Source organism: Candida pseudojiufengensis (genome assembly GCF_024610245.1).
Source record: "Candida pseudojiufengensis strain CBS 10847 chromosome Unknown scaffold4, whole genome shotgun sequence".
NCBI classification, from domain to species: domain Eukaryota; kingdom Fungi; phylum Ascomycota; class Pichiomycetes; order Serinales; family Debaryomycetaceae; genus Lodderomyces; species Lodderomyces pseudojiufengensis.
In genome coordinates this window covers 132,415-156,978 of record NW_026261529.1, presented here as the reverse complement: position 1 = coordinate 156,978, position 24,564 = coordinate 132,415, and the positions used below count along the sequence as shown (strand labels likewise).

The window sequence follows — 24,564 nt, the reverse complement described above, 5'->3', positions numbered from 1 at the left end:
CCAAAATTCTGTTTTCTCAATTTTTGTATGGAAGAGAAAAAAAATTGAAATGAAAAAATTTATTTGTTAGATCATTTTAAATGATTTAAATTTCAATCAAACTTATTCCCATTAAATCTTAGACCTCATCAATCCTTTGTATTACAGTTCATCTAATAGCATCATAGTCATTAAAAAGTATACTTTTCTTCACGACCTATCATCTAGTTCAACATTAATAGTCAAAAATTTATTATAATAATCACAATATATTGTTGGACCAATAAATTTTTCATGTTCATGTTCATCTTCATATTTAGTATTTAACGTCAAAGATCAATCCGGTAAACCCATAAAAATCAAACATATACATCATTAACTTATCTATTCATGTCAGTACCTCACTCGACTACAACTACTGCAAATAATTCAACTTCGTCATCAGCTACATCTACCACAACCAATTCGAATGGGGGATCTCTGCGTTTTCGAGGAGACGCTGCAAGTTTTTCACCTCGTTATCCGATTTTACATCATCATAATCAACCTCAACATAATCAAAATCCAAACCATCATCATCAACTACCTCCGCATATTCCTGTTCAGCAATTCATACATCCGCAAATGCAACAAGCTAATCTTACACCTCAACAACAACAACAATTTTTTATGCAATATAATAACTATCAATATCCAATGATGATGAATCAAATGTACGGATTCATGCCCTATCAACAAGAAATATATCAACAGCAACCTCAACAAATGTATATGATTCCACCTCCACATCCACTTCCACAAAGTCATATACCGATGCATCAACCGCCCCCACCGATACCACATTCTCATCCATCACCTCATGGTCATAACAATAGCAATAACCTTACAAGTACTAAGCAAAATACTCAACAAACTAGTAGTCCTCTACTACCACCTCAAATTCCACATCAAAGATACCAAAAACTGCCACAACTGCATAATATTCCGCAAAAGCAACACCAATATCAGCAGGTCGGTCCACTTCCGCTGCAAAATCAACAACAACCAAAACATCAATCACAACAACAACCACAAGTTCATCATACGCAACAACAACCACAAGTTCATCATACACAGCAACAACCACAAGTTCATCATACACAACAGCAAACACAGGAACTGCAAAATCAACAACATGAACAAAAACAGATCATAAAGGAGCTGGAGCAACAAGAAAAGCAACAGTCTAATCCCGAGCAATCACAGACACCAGAACGAAGTATTCCAAATTCATCTGATATCAATTCATCAAATAATATTCTACTGGAGGAGACCGAATCGTCACTATCCCAAAATTTCGATGAAGATGAGGACCATGAATCACCAAGATTGAATGGTCACAAAAGTGTAGAAACTGTCACACCGACACTTGAAGCGGAACCTGCAAGTTTGGTTTCTTTACCATTATTCATTAATATTAAAGAAATGGACTTTCTCAATAATTTTTTACTGACGGAGCAATCAAGAAATGTAAAATCTATCAACATATCAAATCAATTGGAAGATAACTTCATGAGGAAAGAAAATAAAGTTATACTTTGCCCAAACATCACTAGACAATATTACGTAAATTCATCTAAAACCATACTATCAAATGGGAAAGATCAAACAGATATTCATAACATTCACAAATTGACAAATGATACGAAACAAGAGAACCAGCAACAACAACAACAACAACAACAGCAGCAAAACCAGCAACAACAGCAAATACCTGATGTATGTAATTCGCAAGGTTCTCCTGCGTTGTCAAGTAATTGGGCTTCGTTCTTGCAAGCAACCGCTCCACCAACTCCTAAAAAAGTTGTCAGAAAATCAAGCCCTGCTAAAGTTGAACCAACAACTTACACAAAAGTCAAGTCTTCTACTCCGGACATATTCAATTTGGAGAATGAGTCAACCCAACCTTTAGGAATATTGTTATTGAAAATAATGTTTGATACTAATTACTCTATTTTCAATAATTTTCCAGTATTTGAAATCAAGCCAAAAGGTTTGACAAATACTGGTAATATATGTTTTATGAATTCAATCCTTCAGACTTTACTTTATTGTGAACCATTCAACAAATTATTAAAACTAATTGAAACGAAAGCAATTGGAGATTTAGTTACATCATCACAACCATTAATTGACGCGACTATCAAATTATTTAATGAATTTAAACCTTCGGATGATAAATCACCTGTTTCTATTGAGACATTTTATTCAGCATTATCAAAACACAAAAAGTTTCAACATTTAAAATGGGGTCAACAAGAAGATGCCGAAGAATTTTTGGGATATTATTTGGACGCATTGAATGAAGAAATGATATCAGCTTTGAAAAAATTAAATACCCCTCAAATTGATTCATTAATACAATCATACGAATCAGATGATATAACAAAATTTAAATATAATATTAAAACATGTATAAGGAGGATTAAGAACGAAGAAGATGATGATGAGTGGAAAGAAGTAAGTAAGAAAAACGTCACAAAAATTGAAATTGAACCTACTCCATTAAATATGATATTTGGAGGTGAATTCAAATCAGTTATATCTATACCAAAAGCAACATCATTTCAAAAGTCAATAACATTGGATCCATTTCAGCATGTACAATTAGATATTTCAAACTCGGAATCAGTAGAAGATGCATTTATTCATTTGAATGAGTTAGAAAGTATCTCATATAAAGGTCAAAACAACAAAGACTTATTAGTCAAAAAACAAACATTCATAGAAAAATTACCAAATGTTTTAATAATACATTTGAAGAGATTTAGCTATTCTTCACAAAATCAAGAGAATGCCATTGAAAAAATAGGTAAAAATATAACATATAATCACACGTTGATCATACCGAATGAAATATTATCGCAAACACAACAACAACAACCTCAATCATCTCAATCACAAGAATATCAATTGAACTCGGTGGTATATCATCATGGCTCGTCAGCAGATGCTGGACATTACACAAGTGATACGTTTGATTTTGAAAATAATCAATGGTGGAGAATTGATGACACAATTGTAAAACCAATTAGTGATGAGGATGTTTTAAATGATGGTATAAATAATGCATATATTTTAATGTATAGAAAAATATGAAATAAATGAACTTCTTAATTAGATTAGATACATACTTAATGATAATGGTGTCCAAAACTCTATAGCATTCAGCAATAACACTTAATTTTCGTATTATTGGCACATAACTTCTTGCAGATTTATTTTCAGATTTTGTGTCGCGATCAAATTTATGGAGATGAGATTTTCTGCTACTCATCCTTTCTCTTCTTTTCAGACATCTATATCACCTTCCAAAATTATGGCTAAAACTCGATCGAAAGGACCTGTATCTCCTGTTGCTAATAAAATTAAATCACCAGGCAAAGTAACTAAACCAAGAAAGGTTCTGTCCAAAGAAAAAAAAATTTCATCGAAGAATTCGGAATCACTAGAAGATGGCCAAGCTGAACATTCAACTGAATCAAATCTGTCTATAATACCATCCAGTGTTATCAAGAAGGCCATAATTGAATTGGAAAAATATATTACACGAGACAAGCAAGAGAAACAAGAATCCAATGAAAAATCAAAATCACAATTATTCGATGAAGATGTAATTAATGAGGCTAATACGTTGTATCTTATAATTGAATCTAAGAAATTTTTTTCAGCTAAACCTCAGTTCAAACCTAAAACGATCAAATTATCTAAATCGATGTATAATTTTAAAGAATTGAAAACTTGTTTAATCATTCGTGATCAGTTAGTTAAAACTAATGAAGAGATTGAAAAAATTGAAAATGAAAATTTACCAACGATATCACAAATATTACCCTTGAAATCATTAAAGACTGAATACAAGCCATTTGAAAAAAGAAGGGAGTTTAGAAATGATTATGATTTGTTCTTAGCAGATGAAGCGATTTTAAATACATTACCGAATGTTTTAGGAAAAGTTTTTTATGACTCCAATAACAAAGTCCCATTGCCAGTTAGGGTAACAAACTCATCAAATAATTCAGAGTTATCTATAACTACTTTGAAAAATCAACTAGATAAAATTTTGAATAGTACATTCTATTTGCCTCCACAAGGAACGGTTGTTTCAATAAAAGTAGGTCATATAAGTAATGAAGATGAAGATGAGACCAAATTCACAAATGACGAATTAAGTGATAATGTAAGAGATATAGTAAAGCTGTTCGATCTAGATACGTTAAAGACTATAATGATCAAAACTGGAACTTCACCAGCAATTCCATTATTTTATACCGACAAATTGTATACTGATGAAGATATATTGGATGACATAACATCGACTGAGGCGGATGAGGAAGTCAATGTGGAATTAACACCGTTTGAAAAAGGTTTATTACAATTGGGTGATCTCGAAACTGTCTCTAAAGTACTTGGAAAAAAATTGGGTGAGAAAAAGAATAAACTCAATGGTAAACAACGTAGGAAATCAAAAAAGTAAATTGTAAAGCTAAACTCTGAATTGTATAAATTTTATGTGTAGAGAATGAAATGGTGGTTGCAAAATTTGTACTTTTAATAATCAATAATGTAGAATGTAATTTTCACGCGAAATTTAAACACCAATTTATATTTTGAATCTTGCAGCCATACATGACAAAATCATGTGGATAGTACATCATAAGGGCGATCCCAAGGGGGGTATGTATATTTCTTTTATTCTTTTTAAATCAAACATATACTAATTATCTGAAGAAACGCGTCTGTTATCACCTGAAACAAATTTAACCGTTGGTCGAGATGAAACTCATGAACTTGTATTCAATTCAATGAAATGTGCAAGAAATTTATTACAAATAGTCACCGGACCAACAAACCCAAATCAAAAAACATCATTAATCTTATTTATACAATCTAGGGCTAAGTCATACATCAATGGTAAACTTGTAAATTTGAAAAAAGGTGAAAATCCAAAAGAATTGATTTATACTGCTGAATCCAAAATTGACATCAATTGTGAGCAAAGTACCGATCCCAGTGCAAATTCTGATTTTCCTTTATTGATTGAATGGATTGACCTCAAGCTATATATTGATACACAAGATGAATTGGTGGACCAACTAAAAAAATTGAATATGGACTTGCCAATAGTGGATTCCGTCGATAAAGCGACTCATATCTATACAAATAAAGCGGTTCCAGATCTGAATAACTTTAAAAGGGCCATAATATTGGGGAAGCATGTTGTAAATGACACGTGGTTAGAATCATTGATCTCAAATCCAAATGATGTTGATAATTGGCTCTTGGCTAGTCAGGATTCAAAATTCCTACCTGACAATAATAATTTATATTTGCCTTCTACGCAAAGAGCCATTAGTCAGAAAATTTTATCTTTTGAGTCAATTGGTTGGATAGACTGTGAGATAGTGGACAAAACAGAAGAGGATATCAAAAATAAAGCAGGAAGCTCTACATTTATTTTAGTTTCAAAGGAAAAGTTCATGGATTTAAAATCAATAAGTGAAAATGAATTGTGGAGCGCCATTCTCAACAACAATACAGCATCTTTACCGACAAATACAATTCAAAACTTGAAAAGGGCGGCAGACTCAAATTCAAAAGGTGCATCAGGAGCAAGGAAAAGAAGAAAATACGAGAAAGTTGATAAACTACATTTTTTTTCATTAGGTTCAACTTCAACCCCTACTACTCAGAACAATAATACTCAAGAAAGTTTAACAACTCAGCCAGCGGCTCAAACAGATGGAGAAAAATCAAGAACAACGACCCCAAATACAGAAACAATTCCTGATTCCGAAACTCAAGAAATTATTCAACAGGAACAACCAAAACCACCAAGACTTGAAAAGATAAAGAAAGAGCCAGAAGACCCACCACCAGTGAATTACAAAAAGCGTCAAAATGAATCATTTACAAATCATCAACCTCCGAAAGTTGCAAAATTTATGCCAAAGGTGTCATTTGCCGATGCTGTGATTCAAGCCAGAGAAACTCTGGTCAAGAAATGGAACAAAGAAATGGGTATTAATGAGACTCTGGAAGATCAAGAAGTAGTTCTTGATGATTTGTCAAACTTGGCTATTGTTGAGATTGTTGATATGCCTATGAGAAATAAAAATTTGCAACAACCACAAACAGATCAGTTAAGTGTGGACATTAATGTCAATGTTAAAAATTTCAAAAGGTTTAGAAAAAACAAACCTCCTACGCAACACAAAGATCGTCCAATTATTGAGATGACAATATCAGATACTAATGTATTCATACCCAAAAGTAAAAAAAAGGAAACTACCGTTGACAATGAGTTTGAAGGTGTAATGGATAATGTACGTGGATATAACCCGACACCTTTATTTGTTGAGGATAGTGATAATGAAGAGGATGAGGAGGAGAGTGGACCTTATGATGAGAATGGAATGCTGTCATTCAAAAATTTTACTAGTCGAGGTTCAACTATAAATACCGATAACGAGACGACGACAAATTTTAATTCAGCGACAAGAATTACAAACTCAAACAAAACCCCTAATGACAAATATGATGATGATGAAGAAGATGATGATGATGATGAGGATAATGATGATCAACCTAAATTTGGTTTTAGTAGATGAATATTAATACAAAAATTAAATTCTTAAACCGCAAAAACCCATCTTCCTGAAATAAGTAAGATGAATCTGTAAATAATTATGTCTATTCAGTATGTCGTAAGGCTGATCTTTTGCAATGCATCGATCATTGTCACCAGTAAAACAATTTACAACTTCATTCAAAGAAGGTCTGGTATTCGACTCTGAGCAATTGAGATAAATTTGATTATTAAATTGATAATAAACATCGATAGGATTCTGATTCTTGGGTAAAGTGGTTATAATATCGTTCTTGTGAATAACTCTTAAAAATTTCCTATTGAAATTGTTATGTACTGGTATATTGTAACTGCCCATTACATCGTCAACCCAGTTGACAAATTCAAAATTTCCAAGTAAAGGCTGGCCCATCGTTACTAATGTCAACTTGTCATACCCCATATCCAAATAGTGTAAACCTAGTAATAAAGCAACACTCCCACCCAACGAGTGACCAAGAATGATTAACTCATAATCTTCCTTATCATTTGAAGGTATAGAGTCATCATTATTTTCTCCATTTAGTTCATTGATTACATATTGATTTATATGCCGTAATGTTTTTAAAAAATAATCGTAGAAGCCTTTATGAACTTTACAATCATAACCACATAATTTTAATTTTAAACCCAAATTCGAATAACCTATCATGTTAATTTTCAAATCGGCGTAAGTATCTGAAAACGATTTAGTACCCCTCAATGATATTATAATAGTTTTCTTTCTCTTGGTTTTAGTATCATCGTTTGTTTCGTTATATCTAAAAATATTCTCATACGTAGTGGCAATATACCCTGCAACACTATCTTCAAAATACCATTGATAAATTAATGTCATATTTGGAAACCTTGATTCACAATTTAAATCACATTTGAACGGCTCTTGGATGCCACCTATGTTTGAAATACAATATGATATGTCTATTAAATGAGCGTAGGTGTATAAATTCGAAAATATCTCAGTATCCAATGGTTCTACAGGAGTCTGTCGTTGTGAATGCATGACTTCAGATGGCTTGTGAAAAACATGTTGACTGGTTTGAACTAGTCGTAGAAAAATCAATATTATACTAAATAGAAGCTTTAAAAAGTTCATCAATGAAATTGATAGCAAAATGACAAAGTTTCGTGATGAGGAATCTATCAGAAACATTTGTTACACTGTCAAAATATAAAAGAGATTTAATAATTACCCCTTAACGCGAATTAATATTAGTTTTTGCGGGGAAGATAAACAATCAAAAGCTTAATTGACAATTTTATTTTTCCTATTCAATACTATTTAAAACTCTAAAAGAAGATATAAGTCTTAAGCTTATTGTAGCAGTAACAACACCAACAAGCAGTGGTAATACAATGGTGTGACAACCTCTAATAAAAAACAAAACCAATTTCCATATAGGTTTAAGCATTATTAAAATCCAACAAATACTTAATATGAAAAATAACTTAAACGGCAATCCCAATATATTGTATATGCTGGTGAAGCTTTTAAATTTTTCCCAAGTAGCTTCCAAAATATCTGACGATCTTGACAAGATACCGAGAAATTTCTCAATTCTTTCGTTCACCATAGTTATTGATTCCTCAGATTTTAAAATCTTCTGATCCAAATTGTATAAGCTATTTTGTATTGCCAGCTCAAACGCCCTCAATACTGTTTGACTCGTGCTGTTCAAATATTCATTTAATAAATTCGAAAAATCACTGACTATTACCCTTGACTGATCCTTTATAATCAAATTGTTTGACTCTAAATCATTCATGTTTTGAGCTAATCTATCGTTTATGGCGTTTAATTGAAATGCAGATAGCAGTAGCTGATTATTCAAAAGCTGTCCAAGTTCATTGGTAGAATATTGCAAATGCTTTGCTTGTTCAGTGATGTTTTTAATTTGGCCAATTGCAACTTCCTGTTGATTTAGTATTTGAACATTATTATTTGCTGATTGTTTCTGATGCAATTCCAATTCCATTCTTTCATTCTGTATCATTTTATATACATCTCTTAACTCATTTGAAAAATAATTTAAATGTGCAGCAATCTCGTCCATATTTGTGCTCACCCCATTGTATGAATTATTAATTATAACAGATGCTTTTTTCAATGATAAATCAAAATTCTCATAGAACACGTTATATGACCTATTCAAATTTATCCTTTCATTTTCTTTCTCCTTCAAAACTTGATCAACTAAATTGATAATATAGTTAAACTTTTTTTCAATATGATTTTGATTTTCTTCACTGTTTTGATGTGACTTTTGTAAATCACTCATCAAATTCTGGTAAACATTCGTTATATTTTTATAAACATTTAATATCTGATCCTTTTCAAATGGTAAACTTAAATGATGACAAGCATTTTTAATATTGTTATAGTTACCACTATATGTTGTCCAAAACTGCGGTGATTTTTCCAAACTTTTAATGCATTGGTCAATGTCCAATTCTCTAAGATGTCGGTTACAATTTAATGGATACTCAATACCAATATTTTCAAATTCACAGATGGAAAGTTCCAAAGCAAATTTCTTTTGTAACGATGGAGATAATGATTCAATTCCATTTGAACATTGTGATGGCAAGGTTTTAAATGCTAAACGACTGCATTTGTCTTCCCATCTGTCGTTGTCTATGATATCTAACAAGTCAGCATGGTTATTCCATACTGAAATCTCTTTGGAAATGGTATATGTTAGGAAGCAAAATATGACAAGTAAAAACATTACTGATGGAATAAAAAGTGAACAGTTGACGACGTTGAAAAATTTTCAATTCGAGTTGACATGAAGATCTTCCTGAAACAAACCTGAAACAAATCGATAAAACGTTTTACGAGGCCATAAACTTTTCCTATTCAACCTTCATTAATACCCATTCATCGCCAAACTGACATTGCTCTATCTAAACGATTCTCCTCAAAGTTCTAGTTCTTCGTTGATACACTGTAGTTAAATAATTTTTGCTCAGCATTTATGTAGTAGTTTTGATTATTCCATTAATTTTATGTGCATGGTATTACTTTGATTTTGTAACTTAAACTTTAAATCTTCAAAAATTTTCCAAAAGTTATATTTAAAGATAAATCAATTCATACTTCATGGCAAGAGCACTAATACGACATATTTTCAAACGAAGACCTTACTCCACTACTATATCTTTCACACCAAATGATAATCGGCACGTTTTTGAATCGGAAAAATTAACGACGGAAGAAAACTGGGCAGCAATACCAAATAAACCAAGTTTCACCAATATTGAAAAAGTGCATCATGAAATTATAAATCCCGAAGAAGTAGCAGATTTGGTGACGAAACTAAACACTAATGATATTTTAGTAACTATTCTATCTCAGAATAAAGTTTTATATGGTGACCCTAATTACATCATCAAGAGCTTAACTGGAAATAACGATAAACCAACTATTTTCCCGTTTTCAAGTATACTATCTAGCTGGAAGAAGACTTACAATAAGCAAATTAAACCATTGATTGATTTGGAAGAAAAAAACTACAATTCGGTTGATAATAAATTGATCAGATCAATAAGGTCTAAATCATTTGAAGAATATTTTGAACAGAGTCGAGCTATGAGAAATTCCAAATTAATTTCTAGTGGGATTCTCCACTTTTCAGAATTAAACCTGCTTTATACCATTGAGTCCGCTACAAGTGATACCCTCGATAGTATCGACAGTACCTCTTCTTTTGAAAAGTTTTTGAAATTTATAACTCCACATTTAAACCAATTTAGGACAGATGGATTGAAGGATTTACTTAGCAAAATATCTCATATCAACAAACGATATCCAACCAACGGTGTCGCCATTCAAGATATTGTACTGACTATCAACGCCTCAAATCCAAGTTTACTCAAAAGTTTAGATAATCACACAAAAGACAATTTGGCTTATGTTTTAAGCTCTACAAATCCTGATCTTTCCAAAGATTTACTAAAATCATTGATAGAGCTGGGTATCTGTCCATCCAAAGAAAGTATACACAAATATATTGAAAATTACAAATTGGGAGATCAAGACCAAGCTTTGCGAGATCTTGCTTTTTTAAAACCTACGTTTTTTCATCGTCCATTGAGTGAGGAACAATTTGAAGTAGTGTTAGCAACTATCACAAACAAGTGGGATATGATCAAATTTATTACTTTACTCAAAAATTCACCTTCTATTTTGAAAGACAAACAATTAAAAATTTATAAAAAACTAATGGAATTTTCACCTACAAAGTTACTTGCGGCTCAGCTATTAAGATTACTTCATGATCGGAATGTAACAATAGACCCAGAGGTATTAAGATGTATAGAAAAAGATTTCAAATAGATTTTGTAAAAATGCCATACATAAATTGTAATAATACATAAAAGAATCATAATCATAAATACCCTACCTTAGGTTTACCATTTCGTAAGAATTTTGTTGTGAGTTGACCGAATAAGTTTCCTCTAAAGTTCTTCTACTATTTCGTCGAACACTTGAGCTCAATGAGACGGCAGAATTTACTCTATCTCTAGTCGCTTGATCACCCTCGTTTCTTGTATAAAATCCATCGGTGTATACGTAAAATCCATCATCGCTTGAAGAATCATTCCAAGATTGATCCATAACCCTGTTTCTAAGTGTTTTCATGTCATCATTAGCATACTGATGGTCGTAACTTTCGAAAAATTTCCTGCTTGATATAGATCGTTTGATAAAACACAACATCGATGTAATTAAGGCCATAGTTACAATTGGTAATAATTGAATCCATCCTAAGTAACTCAAATTAGGAATGAACAAAAGAATATCAGCCAAAAAGGCGAGTAGATTGGTTAGTACCGAAAAAAATGTTAGAATTAACATAATATTCAAGTATGATGTTAAATCTCGTTTATCTCTTTTCAATTCAACTGATGTAGATTCACTATTGTGATTGTTATCATCATGATCCTCTTCTTCTTCCTCTTCTTCTTCTCTCTCATTTCTTAATTGATGAGTATCGTGATGGGATTTATGCCGCCTTTTCGTTTTATTAAATTTACACCTGTCAATACTTTCCAAACCAAACAAGTAGAATATAACCATCAAAAGTAAACTTGATAAACAAAATGCAACAACATGAACCACCAATAATTTTGAAATGGTGTATCTAACATCTGACGGTAAAACAACTGCTCCTGTGTCTCCTTCTTCTACGAATCCATAGAAGGTGCTATTCGTTGGTGGATAACCTATTCTAGGTGGGCTGCATAATCCATTTCTCGTATCGCATACTCCAAAAACCCCAAATGTATAATTTTGAAAATTAGATAAATATATATTACTTGATTGAGCTGTCAAAGGAACAGATATCACAGGTAAAAGCTGAATGATCCAGCAAATTGAGCATAGTATTAGTAAAGCTAGTAGAGCTTTATACATGATCGCATTTGGTGAATGCTTTGATTGTCTAAAACTCTTAGTAACGTATTTCGCAAAATCGTTTTTTTCAACTTCGTAAATTTTTTACATTAAATCAAGATTAGTTTATGAAGACAGTAGTAATATTACTGTTTTTCATATTGATCGCGTCATTCTCAAGCTTAAGGACTCAATTACTCAAGTTTTTTACCATGTCAACCAATCCTTATCATAAAGAGCTACAAATTGCTACTTTAGCTGTTAAAAGAGCCTCGATTTTGACTAAACAATTAAGTGATTCTATATCTCAAGCGGGAACAATCACAAAGGATGACAAGTCCCCAGTTACGATAGGGGATTTTGCCAGTCAAGCTATCATAAATCACGCCGTCAAATTGAATTTTCCCCAAGATGAAATAGTTGGGGAAGAAGATTCACAGGATTTACAAAATAACAAAGAGTTGTCAAATAAAGTTTTACAATTAATTGAAAACGTGCAAAATGAAACAAAGGATTATGATTCATTAATAGGTGATCTTACAAACACCGAATCAGTATATAAAAGTATTGATTTTGGAAATTCACAGGGTGGATCAAAAGGAAGATTTTGGGCTTTAGATCCAATCGATGGAACAAAGGGATTTTTAAGAGGTGATCAATTTGCTGTTTGTTTAGCATTGATAGAGAATGGGAAAGTTGTACTAGGTGTTATAGGGTGTCCAAACTTACCAAAAGAAGTCAAATCAAATACCGATCAATCAGGAGTTGTTGGTGGTTTATATTCTGCCGTTAAAGATTTGGGTGCATATTATTCAGATTTATTTACACCTGGATTTATCGAATTGAGTAAGCAAAGTAAAATAAAAATGACAGAGCATACATCTCCATCTCAATTAAAGGTGGCAGAAGGTGTTGAAAAGGGTCATTCATCTCACTCAACGCAAGCGGATATAAAGTCAAAAATTGGTTTTAACCCAGATACGGTAAAAGAACAAACAATAAATCTCGATTCTCAAGTGAAGTATTGTATATTAGCGAGTGGTCAAGCTGATATTTACTTAAGATTACCAATAAATGACGAATATAGAGAAAAAATTTGGGATCATGCTGCAGGAAATATATTAATTTATGAAGCTGGTGGTGAGGTTGGTGATATATATGGAAACCCATTAGATTTTGGGAAAGGAAGATTTTTACAATCAAAAGGTGTTATAGCGGGTAATAAGAGAATATTCGGTAAAGTTATAGATGCAGTTAAGGATGTATGTAGATTATAAATTAATATTCTTTAACCATTAATGCTTATTTTATTACCACCTAGAACATGAGGGGCAACTTCTTGTATCCAAGATAGTTCTATTGCGGAGCAATTTCTTGCATATCCTTTTGTTGTAAAGACATATTCAATATACATGATAGCTTCAAGGTTTGGTTTACCAAATAAGACAGAAGATGGATGTATACTTATTAGTTGACCAGAATTAAATGTTCTAAAAGACCTATCAGGCATTCCAACGGCTGTATTTGTTATAAATCCTTTCAAGAAAGATTTAAGTATTGCAGGGACATTCAAGATTTGGTCTTCAACTTCGTCGTCATTAAGCTGTGCTCTAAACTTTGATAGTTGTTTTTCTTTTTCGTCATTACTTAAGGTGTCATCTTGCTTTACTGTTGCTAGCATGTACTCCTTTAATTGTTCCTTGATTTTTTGAACATTTTTAAAGCCCTTGTAGCTGATCATCATTTCTAAACACCATTCTTTTCCCAATGATTTATATGTTTGATATAACTCATACAATGCAATTAAATCACCATAAGTATTTCCCTTAGGAGTAAAAGTCCTTCTTTTAGCGTTGATTTCATCTCTATCCTCACCGGTAACATTTAAAATCAAATTATCAACCGATAAACAAGACACAATTTCAATCACCGGTGCTAAACATTCATTTTCTGCAGCAGCTATTAAAACAACCGATAATTGTGGAGGTAGTGGTAAAACACTCATTTTGTACCCCAATCCGGTAATAATTCCTGCTTCATTCAATGCACCTAAGGTGTACAAATTATTTAAAGCACTAATTATCAGTTCTTGACCAGGGTCCTCTAACCAAGTCCAATTTAAAAGATCATCGACTCCTAGTTTTTTAAGTGTCAAGACTGGCAAAATAATATCGTTTCTTTTGATCTCTGACTCTTGTTGTCTTGGTAAATTGACATACTCATTTTCTTGATACAATCTAAATACTTTACCAGCACTTTCTCTCCCTGCTCTTCCTGCTCTTTGTCTCGCTGACGCTTGAGAGATTGGCGTTGTCAATAATGTCGACAATCCTAAGTTATGTTTCCATATTTTGACTTTTCTCAATCCTGAATCAATAACATATTTTACCCCTGACACCGTGATAGAAGTTTCTGCAATATTAGTAGCTAAAATGACTTTCCTTCTTCCTTTAGGTTGTTTCTCGAAAATTTTAGACTGTTGATATGGTGATAATGCAGCGTATAAAGGTAAAGGAACTATTAAAGGAGCTTCTCTTGGCATTTGAGGAGCTAATTGCTCTAAAGTTTTAACACAATTGTCAATTTCTTCTTGACCAGGTAAAAAACATAGTATATCACCCTCTGGCTCTGTTAAATTGATTTTTACAATCGACCGTATCATACAGTCAACTATATCTTCATTATCCTCATTTTTAAGATAAAATCTTGAAACTGGAAATGTTTTACCTTCAATATATAATATTTGAGCTTCATCAAAAAATTTACTAAACAATTCAGCATTTAAAGTAGCCGACATTACAACAACTTTCAAATCTTTCCTTTTACCGGAAATGAGTAATGATTTAATAAAACCCATGATTAAGTCTGTTAGAATTGTACGCTCATGTGCCTCATCCAATATTATAGTACCATACTTTTTTAATTCTTTATCCATCATGATTTCCCTCAAAAGCATACCATCTGTAAGATATTTCAATTTAGTTTTGTGACTTAACATCTTTGTAAAACGAACTTGATAACCAACATCGGTCCCTAGTTTGCAACCATATTCTTCGCTAACTCTTGCAGCTAATGACGCAGCGGCTACTCTTCTTGGTTGAGTTACGGCAATGGCTTTTGAATTTTTCAGCATTAAAAATTGTGGAATTTGAGTTGATTTACCAGAACCTGTTTCACCAATGACTATAGTAACTTGATTTTCTGAGATGAATTTTACGATCTGATCTTTATGTTGATATATTGGTAAAGTTTGTCGTATTTTGAGTAATCCCTCAGCTATTTCCGCTAATTTTATTGTTGATTGTTTAAACTTGAAATTACTATTGGAATCTGAATCTGATACTGAATCTGAATCATTTGATTCAACATATTTTATGACTCGAGAATCCGAGCCTAATTTCCTTTCATTAGGCTGCCGTGTTCTTGTGCGGGATGTTTCTTCAATCACAGGTTTTGACTCGTTTGGTATTTGCTCCAACTTAGATTTTTCTACATCTTCCTCATCATCATCATTGAATTTGATCTTCTTATTTTGTTTTGCCTGTATATTCTCAACTTCTTGATTTAAATGATCTACTTGATGTTCATTGTCTGATGGGAATTCATCATTTTTGCTTTTCTTACTTCTCTTTCTCTTCCTCTTCTTGCCTATTGTATCCCCAGCATTGTGGTCTGAAACCATGAATAAGTTCTGAGATGGAGAAGAACAGAAAAATAATTGATGCGAAACATAATTATTTTAAAAAGTTTCAGAATTATCACCACTAAATCAATGTTTAAAAGAGTCATTGTCCAATTAAACCGGCATGTGCGGTTTACGTCGACTGTTGCAAGAGACACTGTTACTGTTATACCTACGGTTTACGAGTTAACAGATGGGAAAGACATAACACCTGAAACAAATCCTGATACTTCGTTAGTAAGTTACCTACAATCAAGACATTTAGTTGAATCATTGACTGATGATAAGCTTTTTGAAATCACCAAAAGGAATAATGATCATAAATTCAAATTGTACTGTGGTGCTGATCCAACTGCTGAAAGTTTACATTTAGGAAATTTACTTCCATTGATGGTACTACTACATTTTCGAATATGTGGGAATGATGTCATTGGTTTAGTAGGTGGAGCAACTGGTCAAGTTGGAGATCCAAGTGGGAGAACAACAGAAAGAAAAGGTTTAAATTTGAACGAAGTTGAAGATAATGTAACTAAAATACAAAGTCAAATTACAACTTTTCTACAGAATGGTATTGAGTACGCAAAATCTAGACAATTCCCAATGAACAAACAAATAGGTGATGTAAGTAGTGTAAATAATGAATCTTGGTGGAGGGATGTTAAAATGTTAAACTTTTTATCAACTTATGGGAAACATATAAGAGTTAGCGCAATGTTAGCAAGAGATTCAATACTGTCAAGATTAGAAAGTGGTGGGATTGGATTTAGTGAATTTACTTATCAAATTTTACAAGCTTATGATTTTTTTCATTTATACAAAGATCAAAATGTAAATATGCAAGTTGGTGGAAATGATCAATGGGGTAATATAACAGCAGGAATTGATTTGATATCGAGATTGAAGAAACTGGTGAATAAATCAAATGAAGCTTATGGTTTAACTGTTCCTTTATTGACTAACCCATCTGGTGAAAAATTTGGAAAATCTGCTGGTAATGCAGTTTTCATCGATTCTAAACTTACAAGTCCTTATCAAATGTATCAATATTTTATTAATGTTCCAGATGATATGGTTGCAAAATTACTCAAAGCTTTTACTTTATTACCTTTAAATGTCATTGAAGGTGAGTTAATTCCAAAACATGAAGCTGACCCAGGTTTAAGAATTGCACAACGTGTGCTCGCTAGAGAAGTGGTTGATTTGATTCATGGTGTTGGAGTAGGAGATGAGATGGCATATATAACTGGTTTTTTATTTCCAACTCCTGATCAACCTTTTGATGATAATATCAATGCAGAAAAATTAATTAATAATTTCAAAAGATCCGGTATACTTTATAAGTACCCAATGCACAAATGTGATGACATTAAAATGAGTGCATTATTGCTGGATATAACAGGTAAATCAAAAAGTGAAATCAAAAGATTAATTAAATCTGGTGGAGTTTATTTGGGATTAGATAGAGATCAATTTGAAGATCCTGATGATGTTGTGCTTTTTGATAAATCACATCATTTAGTCGATGGGAAGTTAATGTTGATTAGAATTGGAAAACAAAATTATTATGTTGTTGAATTTGTGTAAATAGTATTGTAGAATAATGATTTATAATGTCATTCGGATATTTCAATTGAAAATAGAACGGATAATTTTTCATGATTTTTCGTAAAAGTTTTAGAAAGACGGCTGAAAAAAAATTTAATCAAAAGGTGATGTAACTGTTTAAGCGCTATACGGTTATTATTCTTTTTGCTAGATCTAGTATTTTTCGAACCAGCTGAAACATTCCTATTTTTGATTAATAATCAAAGTTGAATTTATAGCCTCGACTAAAGTCTAGGCTAATTGATTGCTTAGTTATATTGTATTCTTTATCAGTAACTGGTAGCTCAAAATATCATCATTTATATTGAAACGTATTCGCAAAATTAAAATAACTAATAAACTTATTATTTATCCAACTTGAAACTTTTCATCCCTGAATTTCATAATACCTAAGATCAAGAACTCGAGTCAATCATAAATTCACTTAAGACTTTTCAACTTGAATTTCATAATACGTAAGATCAAGCACTAGAGTCAATCATAGTTCACTTAAGAATTTTGATTCTTGAATTTCATAATACCTAAGATCAAGCACTGGAGTTAGTCATAGTCCCAGTTAAGACTGTTCGTCCTTGAATTTCATAATATCTAAGCACAATCACTAGAGTCAATCATTATTTGATCCAATAAAATAAAATCATGTCAGAATTTTTTGATTTAAATCCACTTGATAAGACTGGCAAGCCATATCCTTTCTCAGAATTGAAAGGCAAGGTCACCTTAATCATAAATACGGCCTCCAAGTGCGGGTTTACTTCTCAGTATGGCCAGCTAGAGGAGTTAAACAAGAAATTCGAAGGTAAAGACGTACAACTTTTAGCGTTCCCGTGCAATCAGTTTGGAAATCAAGAGCCAGGATCAAATGAAGAAATTGGTGAATTTTGTCAACTTAATTACGGTGTTACTTTCCCAGTATTAGGAAAAATTGATGTTAATGGAGATAAAGCAGATCCTGTTTACAAATATTTAAAATCCCAAAAATCAGGTTTATTGGGTTTAAATAGAATCAAATGGAATTTTGAAAAATTTTTAATTGATAAAAATGGTAATGTTGTTGAAAGATATAGTTCTTTGACTAAACCACTTGATATTGCTCCAAAAATTGAAGAATTATTAAAAAAGTAGGTATTTCGTTGATTCGTGATGACAGAGAACCATAATAAACATAATATGACTGAAAACAATCGTTACTACAGTTCTCTTTGAATAGTAAGTTAATGGTGTAAGTAAATTCATTCCTATTCTCATATCTTAATTCGAATGCCTTGCGATTAGAAGCGATAAACTGCTTTAAAATCCAGTTGAAGTTTGTGACTTAAATATTGATTGAATCTCATCCTTTATCAAATTACGCCTGATCTCTCTTATCCTAAACATTGTATCAATCATAAGGCAATTGAACATGAAAAATGCAAAATAGATTCATATATATTAGATGATATATTTTTCCCGCTTATCCATATAATTTTGTGTTACTCCCGAAAAAAGGGCCTGTTCAGTCCGCAATAATTAAGAGCTGATATTTGTATACACTCCTTTATGATTCACTGAAAAATTTCAATCTTAATTTTCGTGGAGAGAAAACTATTTACAAAAAATTTTCAACAACTTTTCACATATAAATATTTTAAACATTTCTTATTCTTTTTTAATTAAATATTTTATATTTGTCAATTAAGAATCAATCAAAAAAATGTCATTCAGAACAAATTCATTACGTTTTGCAAAAATTGCTTCATCAAAAGCTACTTTATCAAAAAGAACTTTTACTTTATTAGCAAATGCTACTAGAACAACTACTTTAAAATCACAAGTTCCTTTCATGGCTGTACGTGGTGTTAAAACTATCAATTTTGGTGGTGTTGAAGAAGTTGTTCATGAAAGAGCTGATTGGCCAAAAGAAAAATTATTAGATTATTTTAAAAATGATACTTTAGCTTTAATTGGTTATGGATCACAAGGTTATGGTCAAGGTTTAAACTTAAGAGACAATGGTTTAAATGTTATCATTGGTGTCCGTAAAAATGGTGCTTCTTGGAAAGCTGCTATTGAAGATGGTTGGGTACCAGGTGAAAATTTATTTGATGTTAATGAAGCTATAAGTAAAGGTACTATTATTATGAATTTATTATCAGATGCTGCTCAATCTGAAACTTGGGAATCAATTAAACCACAAATTACTGAAGGTAAAACTTTATATTTTGCTCATGGTTTTTCACCAGTTTTTAAAGAATTAACTAAAGTTGAACCACCAAAAAATGTTGATGTTATTTTAGTAGCTCCAAAAGGTTCAGGTAGAACTGTTAGATCTTTATTTAAAGAAGGAAGAGGTATTAATTCATCATATGCTGTATGGAATGATGTTACTGGTAAAGCTGAAGAAAAAGCAATTGCAATGGCTATTGCTGTTGGTTCAGGTTATGTTTATCAAACTACTTTTGAAAGAGAAGTTAACTCAGATTTATATGGTGAAAGAGGATGTCTTATGGGTGGTATCCATGGTATGTTTTTAGCTCAATATGAAGTTTTAAGAGAAAATGGTCATACTCCATCAGAAGCTTTTAATGAAACTGTTGAAGAAGCTACTCAATCATTATATCCATTAATTGGTAAATATGGTATGGATTATATGTATGATGCTTGTTCTACTACTGCAAGAAGAGGTGCTTTAGATTGGTACCCAAGATTTAAAGATGCTTTAAAACCAGTATTTGAAGATTTATATGCATCAGTTAAAAATGGTACTGAAACTCAAAGATCTCTTGATTTTAATTCACAAGCTGATTATAGAGAAAGATTAGAAGAAGAATTGAAAACTATCAGAGATATGGAAATCTGGAGAGTTGGTAAAGAAGTAAGAAAATTACGTCCAGAAAATCAATAAGCAACCAAACATTTATATATAGCATGGTCACTGAATGACTTTAAATATTCAAAAAATCATAATGGTCAAATGAATGACTTGTATTTAATTCTTTATATATTTTTGTAGTAGTTATTAATATAATTTATATTATGGGTAAACATATCGTTTTTAATTTTTTTTGCTGCGATTTGCAGCCAAACATATCAACAATGTTTCAAGATTGGGCAATAACATTTCGTAACTTTCAATTATCTGGATTAACTACTATATCATATATTTTTATCTTATATTTTATTCAGTTATACTAATATTATCAGTCGCTTTGGGGAGAGCATTACCACCAAATTTTCATGAATTTCTGTTATTTGATTTAAGTATTAGATATACTTTTTTACCACAAGCTACTGTTCCTGTATGGTTACTAGTGTTAATATCGGCAGGTATACCATTAGCTCAATTTGGTGTATTTACAATATTGACTACAACATCTATTAAACGTAGATTATGGGATTTTTTTGCTGGTTGTTTATGTTTATTAGGAGCTCAAGCTACTCAAATTTGGGCAGTTTCATTATTAAAAAATATTACTGGTTTACCAAGACCAGATGTTATAGATAGATGTGAACCAATGATTCAAACTATACCTTTTACTCAATTATCAAATGTTGCAATTTGTACACAACCAAATTGGAATTTGGTGATGGAAGGATTTAGGAGTTTTCCTTCAGGACATTCTTCAACTGTATTTTGTGGTATGGTTATAACTTCATTAAATATGGCAGCAAGATTACAAACTTTTGATAATAGAAATAATTCATTTAAAGTATTTTTAACTATATCACCAATTTTAGGAGCATTTTTTGTAGCAGGTACAAGAGTAAGCGATAATAGACATTATTTAAGAGATGTAATAGCAGGTAGTTTATTAGGAGGATTTGTTGGAGCTGTATTTTATCATCAATATCATCCAAGTATATTTAAATTAAGAAATAATGGTAGAGCTTATCCTCCAAGAAGATTTGGATTACATAGATTTTTTGGTGTTGGAGGATTTTGGAGAATTCATGATCTTGAGTTTGAAGAAGATGAAGATATGAGGAGTGTTGAAAATAGTGAAATTGAAAGAAGAGCTTTACAAAATGGAAATTCTGAAGTTCATGTTGATTCATTAGCCGATAATATTAGATATATTGAAATAGTGTAATCTAAATGGATTCTTATATAATCTTCCTAGCTCTTCTTCTTGCTTGTTTGATTTTATCGGTTGTATCTTCAACTTCTCCATTAAATTTGTCCAACATATAATTTTGTTCTTCTACTTCTTGATTAATAGTAACTCCAATTTGTTTTTGTCTTGCTATTAAAATTCTTAGTTGTTCAACTTCTTTATCTTGAGATTGATGAATTTGTATTTGATGTTGTAATAATTCTTGATTATTTAAAGGTAAAGTTTCTTCTGTTTCTTTGCCTAATATTCGAGATATTTTTTTAGTTTCTTCTGGTTTTACCAATAATAACAGATCTATTTTATTTTGTAATTGTGAAATTAAATTTCTTCTTTTTGTTTGTTCTTCTTTATCTGTAACACTACTTGATTTTATTAAATCATTCATAAAAGGTTGATAATATTTTGAAATTCTTTCTTTTAATTTAACAATATTTTGATTATTTTCTTCATTTAAATCATTTTTTAAATTTCTATATGTTTCATACCAATTATCTTTATTTTCAATTTTAGCTCTTTCTTGAAATTTGAAATTTTTTGGTAATTGTAAAAACAGTAATATTTCTGGTTCATTTTGTAATGATTTATCTTGAATTATTTGATTGAGAAATTGACTTAGTCCTATTTTGCGTTCCTCTATTATATTATTTTTATTTAACCAATTGATTCTTTTACCAGGTAATTGATATGGAAAATCTTTTGAATTTATACCTATATTATGACATAATTGATTGACTAAAGTTTCAAAATCTGAATATCTTTTTTTGAGAGAATATGATCGTAGTGGTAATTTGATATTTATTTGATAAAAGGTTGATCCATCTATGTTAACTTCAGATGGTATTGTTATGGACATTGTTGTGGAACAGTTTATCAAATAATTTTGTTATCAAAATATATTTTATTTTCAACCGAGATTTGACGATAAGATAAACTAACATCAAGAAAAGATAGCCTACATTACTGTGCAAATGCAACCTACTCTCGATCAAATAGACGAATGAATACAACAATATCAAATCTCAATTTTTAAATTTTTGACGAGTCACTAAGGTATGGCTGAAACTTAATTTTTTCTATTCTAATAGATTCTGCATATACATAGGTTTACGACAAATGCATCAGTAATAGATTAAAGCAGTTCATCTTAAGAACCCAGTAGAATTATAAATACTAATAATGCAACTCTTAAACTAGATCATGTACTTGCTACATCTACGAAGTTTATTTAATTCCCCACCTGCTTTTTATATAAAATCCCCTTAATAATTTATTTATGTTTGCTGCGGAATTATATCAAGTGGTTATTCTTCATCTCGCAAACATCAATTGAGTTATGTCCAAGTATCGTTCAATTGAAGAGAATAATCAACAAGAACGTCCTACCTCAGAAACACCACCTCCACCAAAAACTCCACACACAGAAAACGAACATGAACAACATTCACGAATAAATCATATAAATCCAGAATCAATAAATTCAAATGAAATAACTAGATCAGATTTAGAAACACAACCATTATTGGATCCAGATGATCCTCAAGTATCTCCTTTAAAATTGGATTATGTTAAACTTTTAAAATTTACACAAGTTATATTGGTTATAATAAATTTAATACTTTTTTTAATATTATTATTTAGTGAATTTTTTGCATTACCTGGATTTAATAATAGAGGTAAATCTTTTTTACAAATTGATTTAGCTTTAATATGTTTATTAATGAATATAGTAAATAATTTTACTTTTATTGTACCTTCATATTATGAAAGAATTGGTGGATATATTGTACTGGGTTTTTTACTTTTAGATTTACTTATTATATTGGTGATTCCAGAAACTAGAATTGATCAAGGACTTTTAGGAACATTACTTTTACTTTGGACTGCTTTAAATTCATTTTTTAATTCTTTACTGGATTATTGGGTTGATGAAGGTAGAAAATATCAACAAATTAGATTAACTGGTAGAATTGAAAAAAGAAAAACAGTTACTGAATTATTTATAATTTTAATTAAAATAATATTTGAAATATTCATATTATGGATAGTATGGTGTATTAGTTTAACTATTTGGTTACATGCTTTTGATACTCATGAAAAACCATGGGGTAAAATGGTTCCAGTAGATAATGGTCAATTTAATGTACATTTAGCATGTTTTGGAGATGTTCATTCTAAAGATATTGATCAACCAATTGTTTTAGTTGAAGGTGGTCAAACTACTTCTTCTGAAGTTTTTGCAGAATGGATTGAAGAATTATATCATTTAAATAAAGTTGAAAGATATTGTATATGGGATAGACCTGGATATGCATTTTCTGAATCTTCTCCACCACCTGCAAGTATTGGAATTATTACTGATTATTTAACTGATGCTTTAGAACAAGAAGGAATTGAAGGACCATTTGCTGTTGTAGGATTTGATATTGGTGGTTTATATGCAAGAATGTTTGCAAGTAGACATAGAGCTCATATTCAACTGATTTTATTTGTTGATTCATGGCCAGTAGATTTATTAAAAAAATGGCCATTTAATGGATCTGGTAAAAAAAATGAATCAACAAAAGTATTTAGGGGGTCATTAGAAGTTATGGATAATATAACTGGTATTAAATTATGGTTAAAAGGTTTTATATCTCCATTAGGTATAATTCCATCGATTCATTGGTTTTTCCATCCAATGAAATATTCAAGTAAATCAAGAATATTTGGAAGAGATATGTATTATCAATCAAAATATATAAGAGCAAGATGTCAAGAACAATTAGTTTCTGGTATATTATCATATAATGAAGTTAAAGATTCTGATATAAATGAATTAACAGTTGGAGTAATTTCTTCAGATTTTATGATTAAAAAATCTCTAAATTGGGGTAAATGGCAAAGAGAAATTTCAAAATTAAGTTCAAAAACAGCTGAATGGGTAATTGCTGAAAATAGTGATCATTTTATATGGAGATCATCAAAAGGTAAAAAAGAATTACAAAATTTATTACTTAGATTAATTGGTGAACAAGAATATTTGAGTAGCTGATATAGTCTATGTTTGAAAAAGTACACGAACATTTTATCTCTTATTTTTTCAACAATCTTAAATTACTGTAAATTTATATTAAAATCACAAAATCATTATTTATCTAGG

At 31.0% G+C, this 24,564-nt stretch overlaps 13 protein-coding genes across 13 annotated transcripts; 8 read left to right on the top strand and 5 right to left on the bottom strand. All coding sequences in view use genetic code 12, as the record gives it.

The window, feature by feature from the left end:
• Positions 1-369: 369 nt before the first annotated feature.
• Positions 370-6,629, top strand: KGF55_002773 (uncharacterized protein; the record flags this gene model as incomplete). Its single annotated transcript, XM_051757493.1, has 3 exons — positions 370-3,101; positions 3,280-4,442; positions 4,750-6,629. 3 exons carry the CDS (start codon positions 370-372, stop codon positions 6,627-6,629), a joined length of 5,775 nt encoding a protein of 1,924 aa, XP_051614214.1.
• Positions 6,630-6,644: 15 nt separating this feature from the next.
• KGF55_002772 (uncharacterized protein) lies at positions 6,645-7,649 on the bottom strand (the record flags this gene model as incomplete). The annotated part of the gene is made up of 1 exon (XM_051757492.1): positions 6,645-7,649. One exon carries the CDS (start codon positions 7,647-7,649, stop codon positions 6,645-6,647), a length of 1,005 nt encoding a protein of 334 aa, XP_051614213.1.
• Positions 7,650-7,914: 265 nt separating this feature from the next.
• KAR5 (Kar5p) lies at positions 7,915-9,375 on the bottom strand (the record flags this gene model as incomplete). Its single annotated transcript, XM_051757491.1, has 1 exon — positions 7,915-9,375. One exon carries the CDS (start codon positions 9,373-9,375, stop codon positions 7,915-7,917), a length of 1,461 nt encoding a protein of 486 aa, XP_051614212.1.
• A 374-nt stretch (positions 9,376-9,749) lies between these two features.
• KGF55_002770 (uncharacterized protein) lies at positions 9,750-10,985 on the top strand (the record flags this gene model as incomplete). The annotated part of the gene is made up of 1 exon (XM_051757490.1): positions 9,750-10,985. The coding sequence occupies one exon, from the start codon at positions 9,750-9,752 to the stop codon at positions 10,983-10,985; it is 1,236 nt and encodes a 411-aa protein (XP_051614211.1).
• A 63-nt stretch (positions 10,986-11,048) lies between these two features.
• On the bottom strand, positions 11,049-12,065 carry RIM9 (Rim9p; the record flags this gene model as incomplete). Its single annotated transcript, XM_051757489.1, has 1 exon — positions 11,049-12,065. One exon carries the CDS (start codon positions 12,063-12,065, stop codon positions 11,049-11,051), a length of 1,017 nt encoding a protein of 338 aa, XP_051614210.1.
• A 191-nt stretch (positions 12,066-12,256) lies between these two features.
• KGF55_002768 (MET22) lies at positions 12,257-13,321 on the top strand (the record flags this gene model as incomplete). The annotated part of the gene is made up of 1 exon (XM_051757488.1): positions 12,257-13,321. The coding sequence occupies one exon, from the start codon at positions 12,257-12,259 to the stop codon at positions 13,319-13,321; it is 1,065 nt and encodes a 354-aa protein (XP_051614209.1).
• Positions 13,322-13,332: 11 nt separating this feature from the next.
• KGF55_002767 (RNA helicase) lies at positions 13,333-15,726 on the bottom strand (the record flags this gene model as incomplete). The annotated part of the gene is made up of 1 exon (XM_051757487.1): positions 13,333-15,726. One exon carries the CDS (start codon positions 15,724-15,726, stop codon positions 13,333-13,335), a length of 2,394 nt encoding a protein of 797 aa, XP_051614208.1.
• A 90-nt stretch (positions 15,727-15,816) lies between these two features.
• On the top strand, positions 15,817-17,310 carry KGF55_002766 (tyrosine--tRNA ligase; the record flags this gene model as incomplete). Its single annotated transcript, XM_051757485.1, has 1 exon — positions 15,817-17,310. One exon carries the CDS (start codon positions 15,817-15,819, stop codon positions 17,308-17,310), a length of 1,494 nt encoding a protein of 497 aa, XP_051614207.1.
• A 660-nt stretch (positions 17,311-17,970) lies between these two features.
• On the top strand, positions 17,971-18,456 carry KGF55_002765 (glutathione peroxidase; the record flags this gene model as incomplete). Its single annotated transcript, XM_051757484.1, has 1 exon — positions 17,971-18,456. One exon carries the CDS (start codon positions 17,971-17,973, stop codon positions 18,454-18,456), a length of 486 nt encoding a protein of 161 aa, XP_051614206.1.
• A 568-nt stretch (positions 18,457-19,024) lies between these two features.
• ILV5 (ketol-acid reductoisomerase) lies at positions 19,025-20,215 on the top strand (the record flags this gene model as incomplete). The annotated part of the gene is made up of 1 exon (XM_051757483.1): positions 19,025-20,215. The coding sequence occupies one exon, from the start codon at positions 19,025-19,027 to the stop codon at positions 20,213-20,215; it is 1,191 nt and encodes a 396-aa protein (XP_051614205.1).
• Positions 20,216-20,288: 73 nt separating this feature from the next.
• On the top strand, positions 20,289-21,401 carry KGF55_002763 (uncharacterized protein; the record flags this gene model as incomplete). Its single annotated transcript, XM_051757482.1, has 2 exons — positions 20,289-20,295; positions 20,515-21,401. The coding sequence occupies 2 exons, from the start codon at positions 20,289-20,291 to the stop codon at positions 21,399-21,401; spliced, it is 894 nt and encodes a 297-aa protein (XP_051614204.1).
• Positions 21,402-21,414: 13 nt separating this feature from the next.
• KGF55_002762 (uncharacterized protein) lies at positions 21,415-22,278 on the bottom strand (the record flags this gene model as incomplete). Its single annotated transcript, XM_051757481.1, has 1 exon — positions 21,415-22,278. The coding sequence occupies one exon, from the start codon at positions 22,276-22,278 to the stop codon at positions 21,415-21,417; it is 864 nt and encodes a 287-aa protein (XP_051614203.1).
• Positions 22,279-22,758: 480 nt separating this feature from the next.
• On the top strand, positions 22,759-24,456 carry KGF55_002761 (uncharacterized protein; the record flags this gene model as incomplete). The annotated part of the gene is made up of 1 exon (XM_051757480.1): positions 22,759-24,456. The coding sequence occupies one exon, from the start codon at positions 22,759-22,761 to the stop codon at positions 24,454-24,456; it is 1,698 nt and encodes a 565-aa protein (XP_051614202.1).
• Positions 24,457-24,564: the final 108 nt, after the last annotated feature.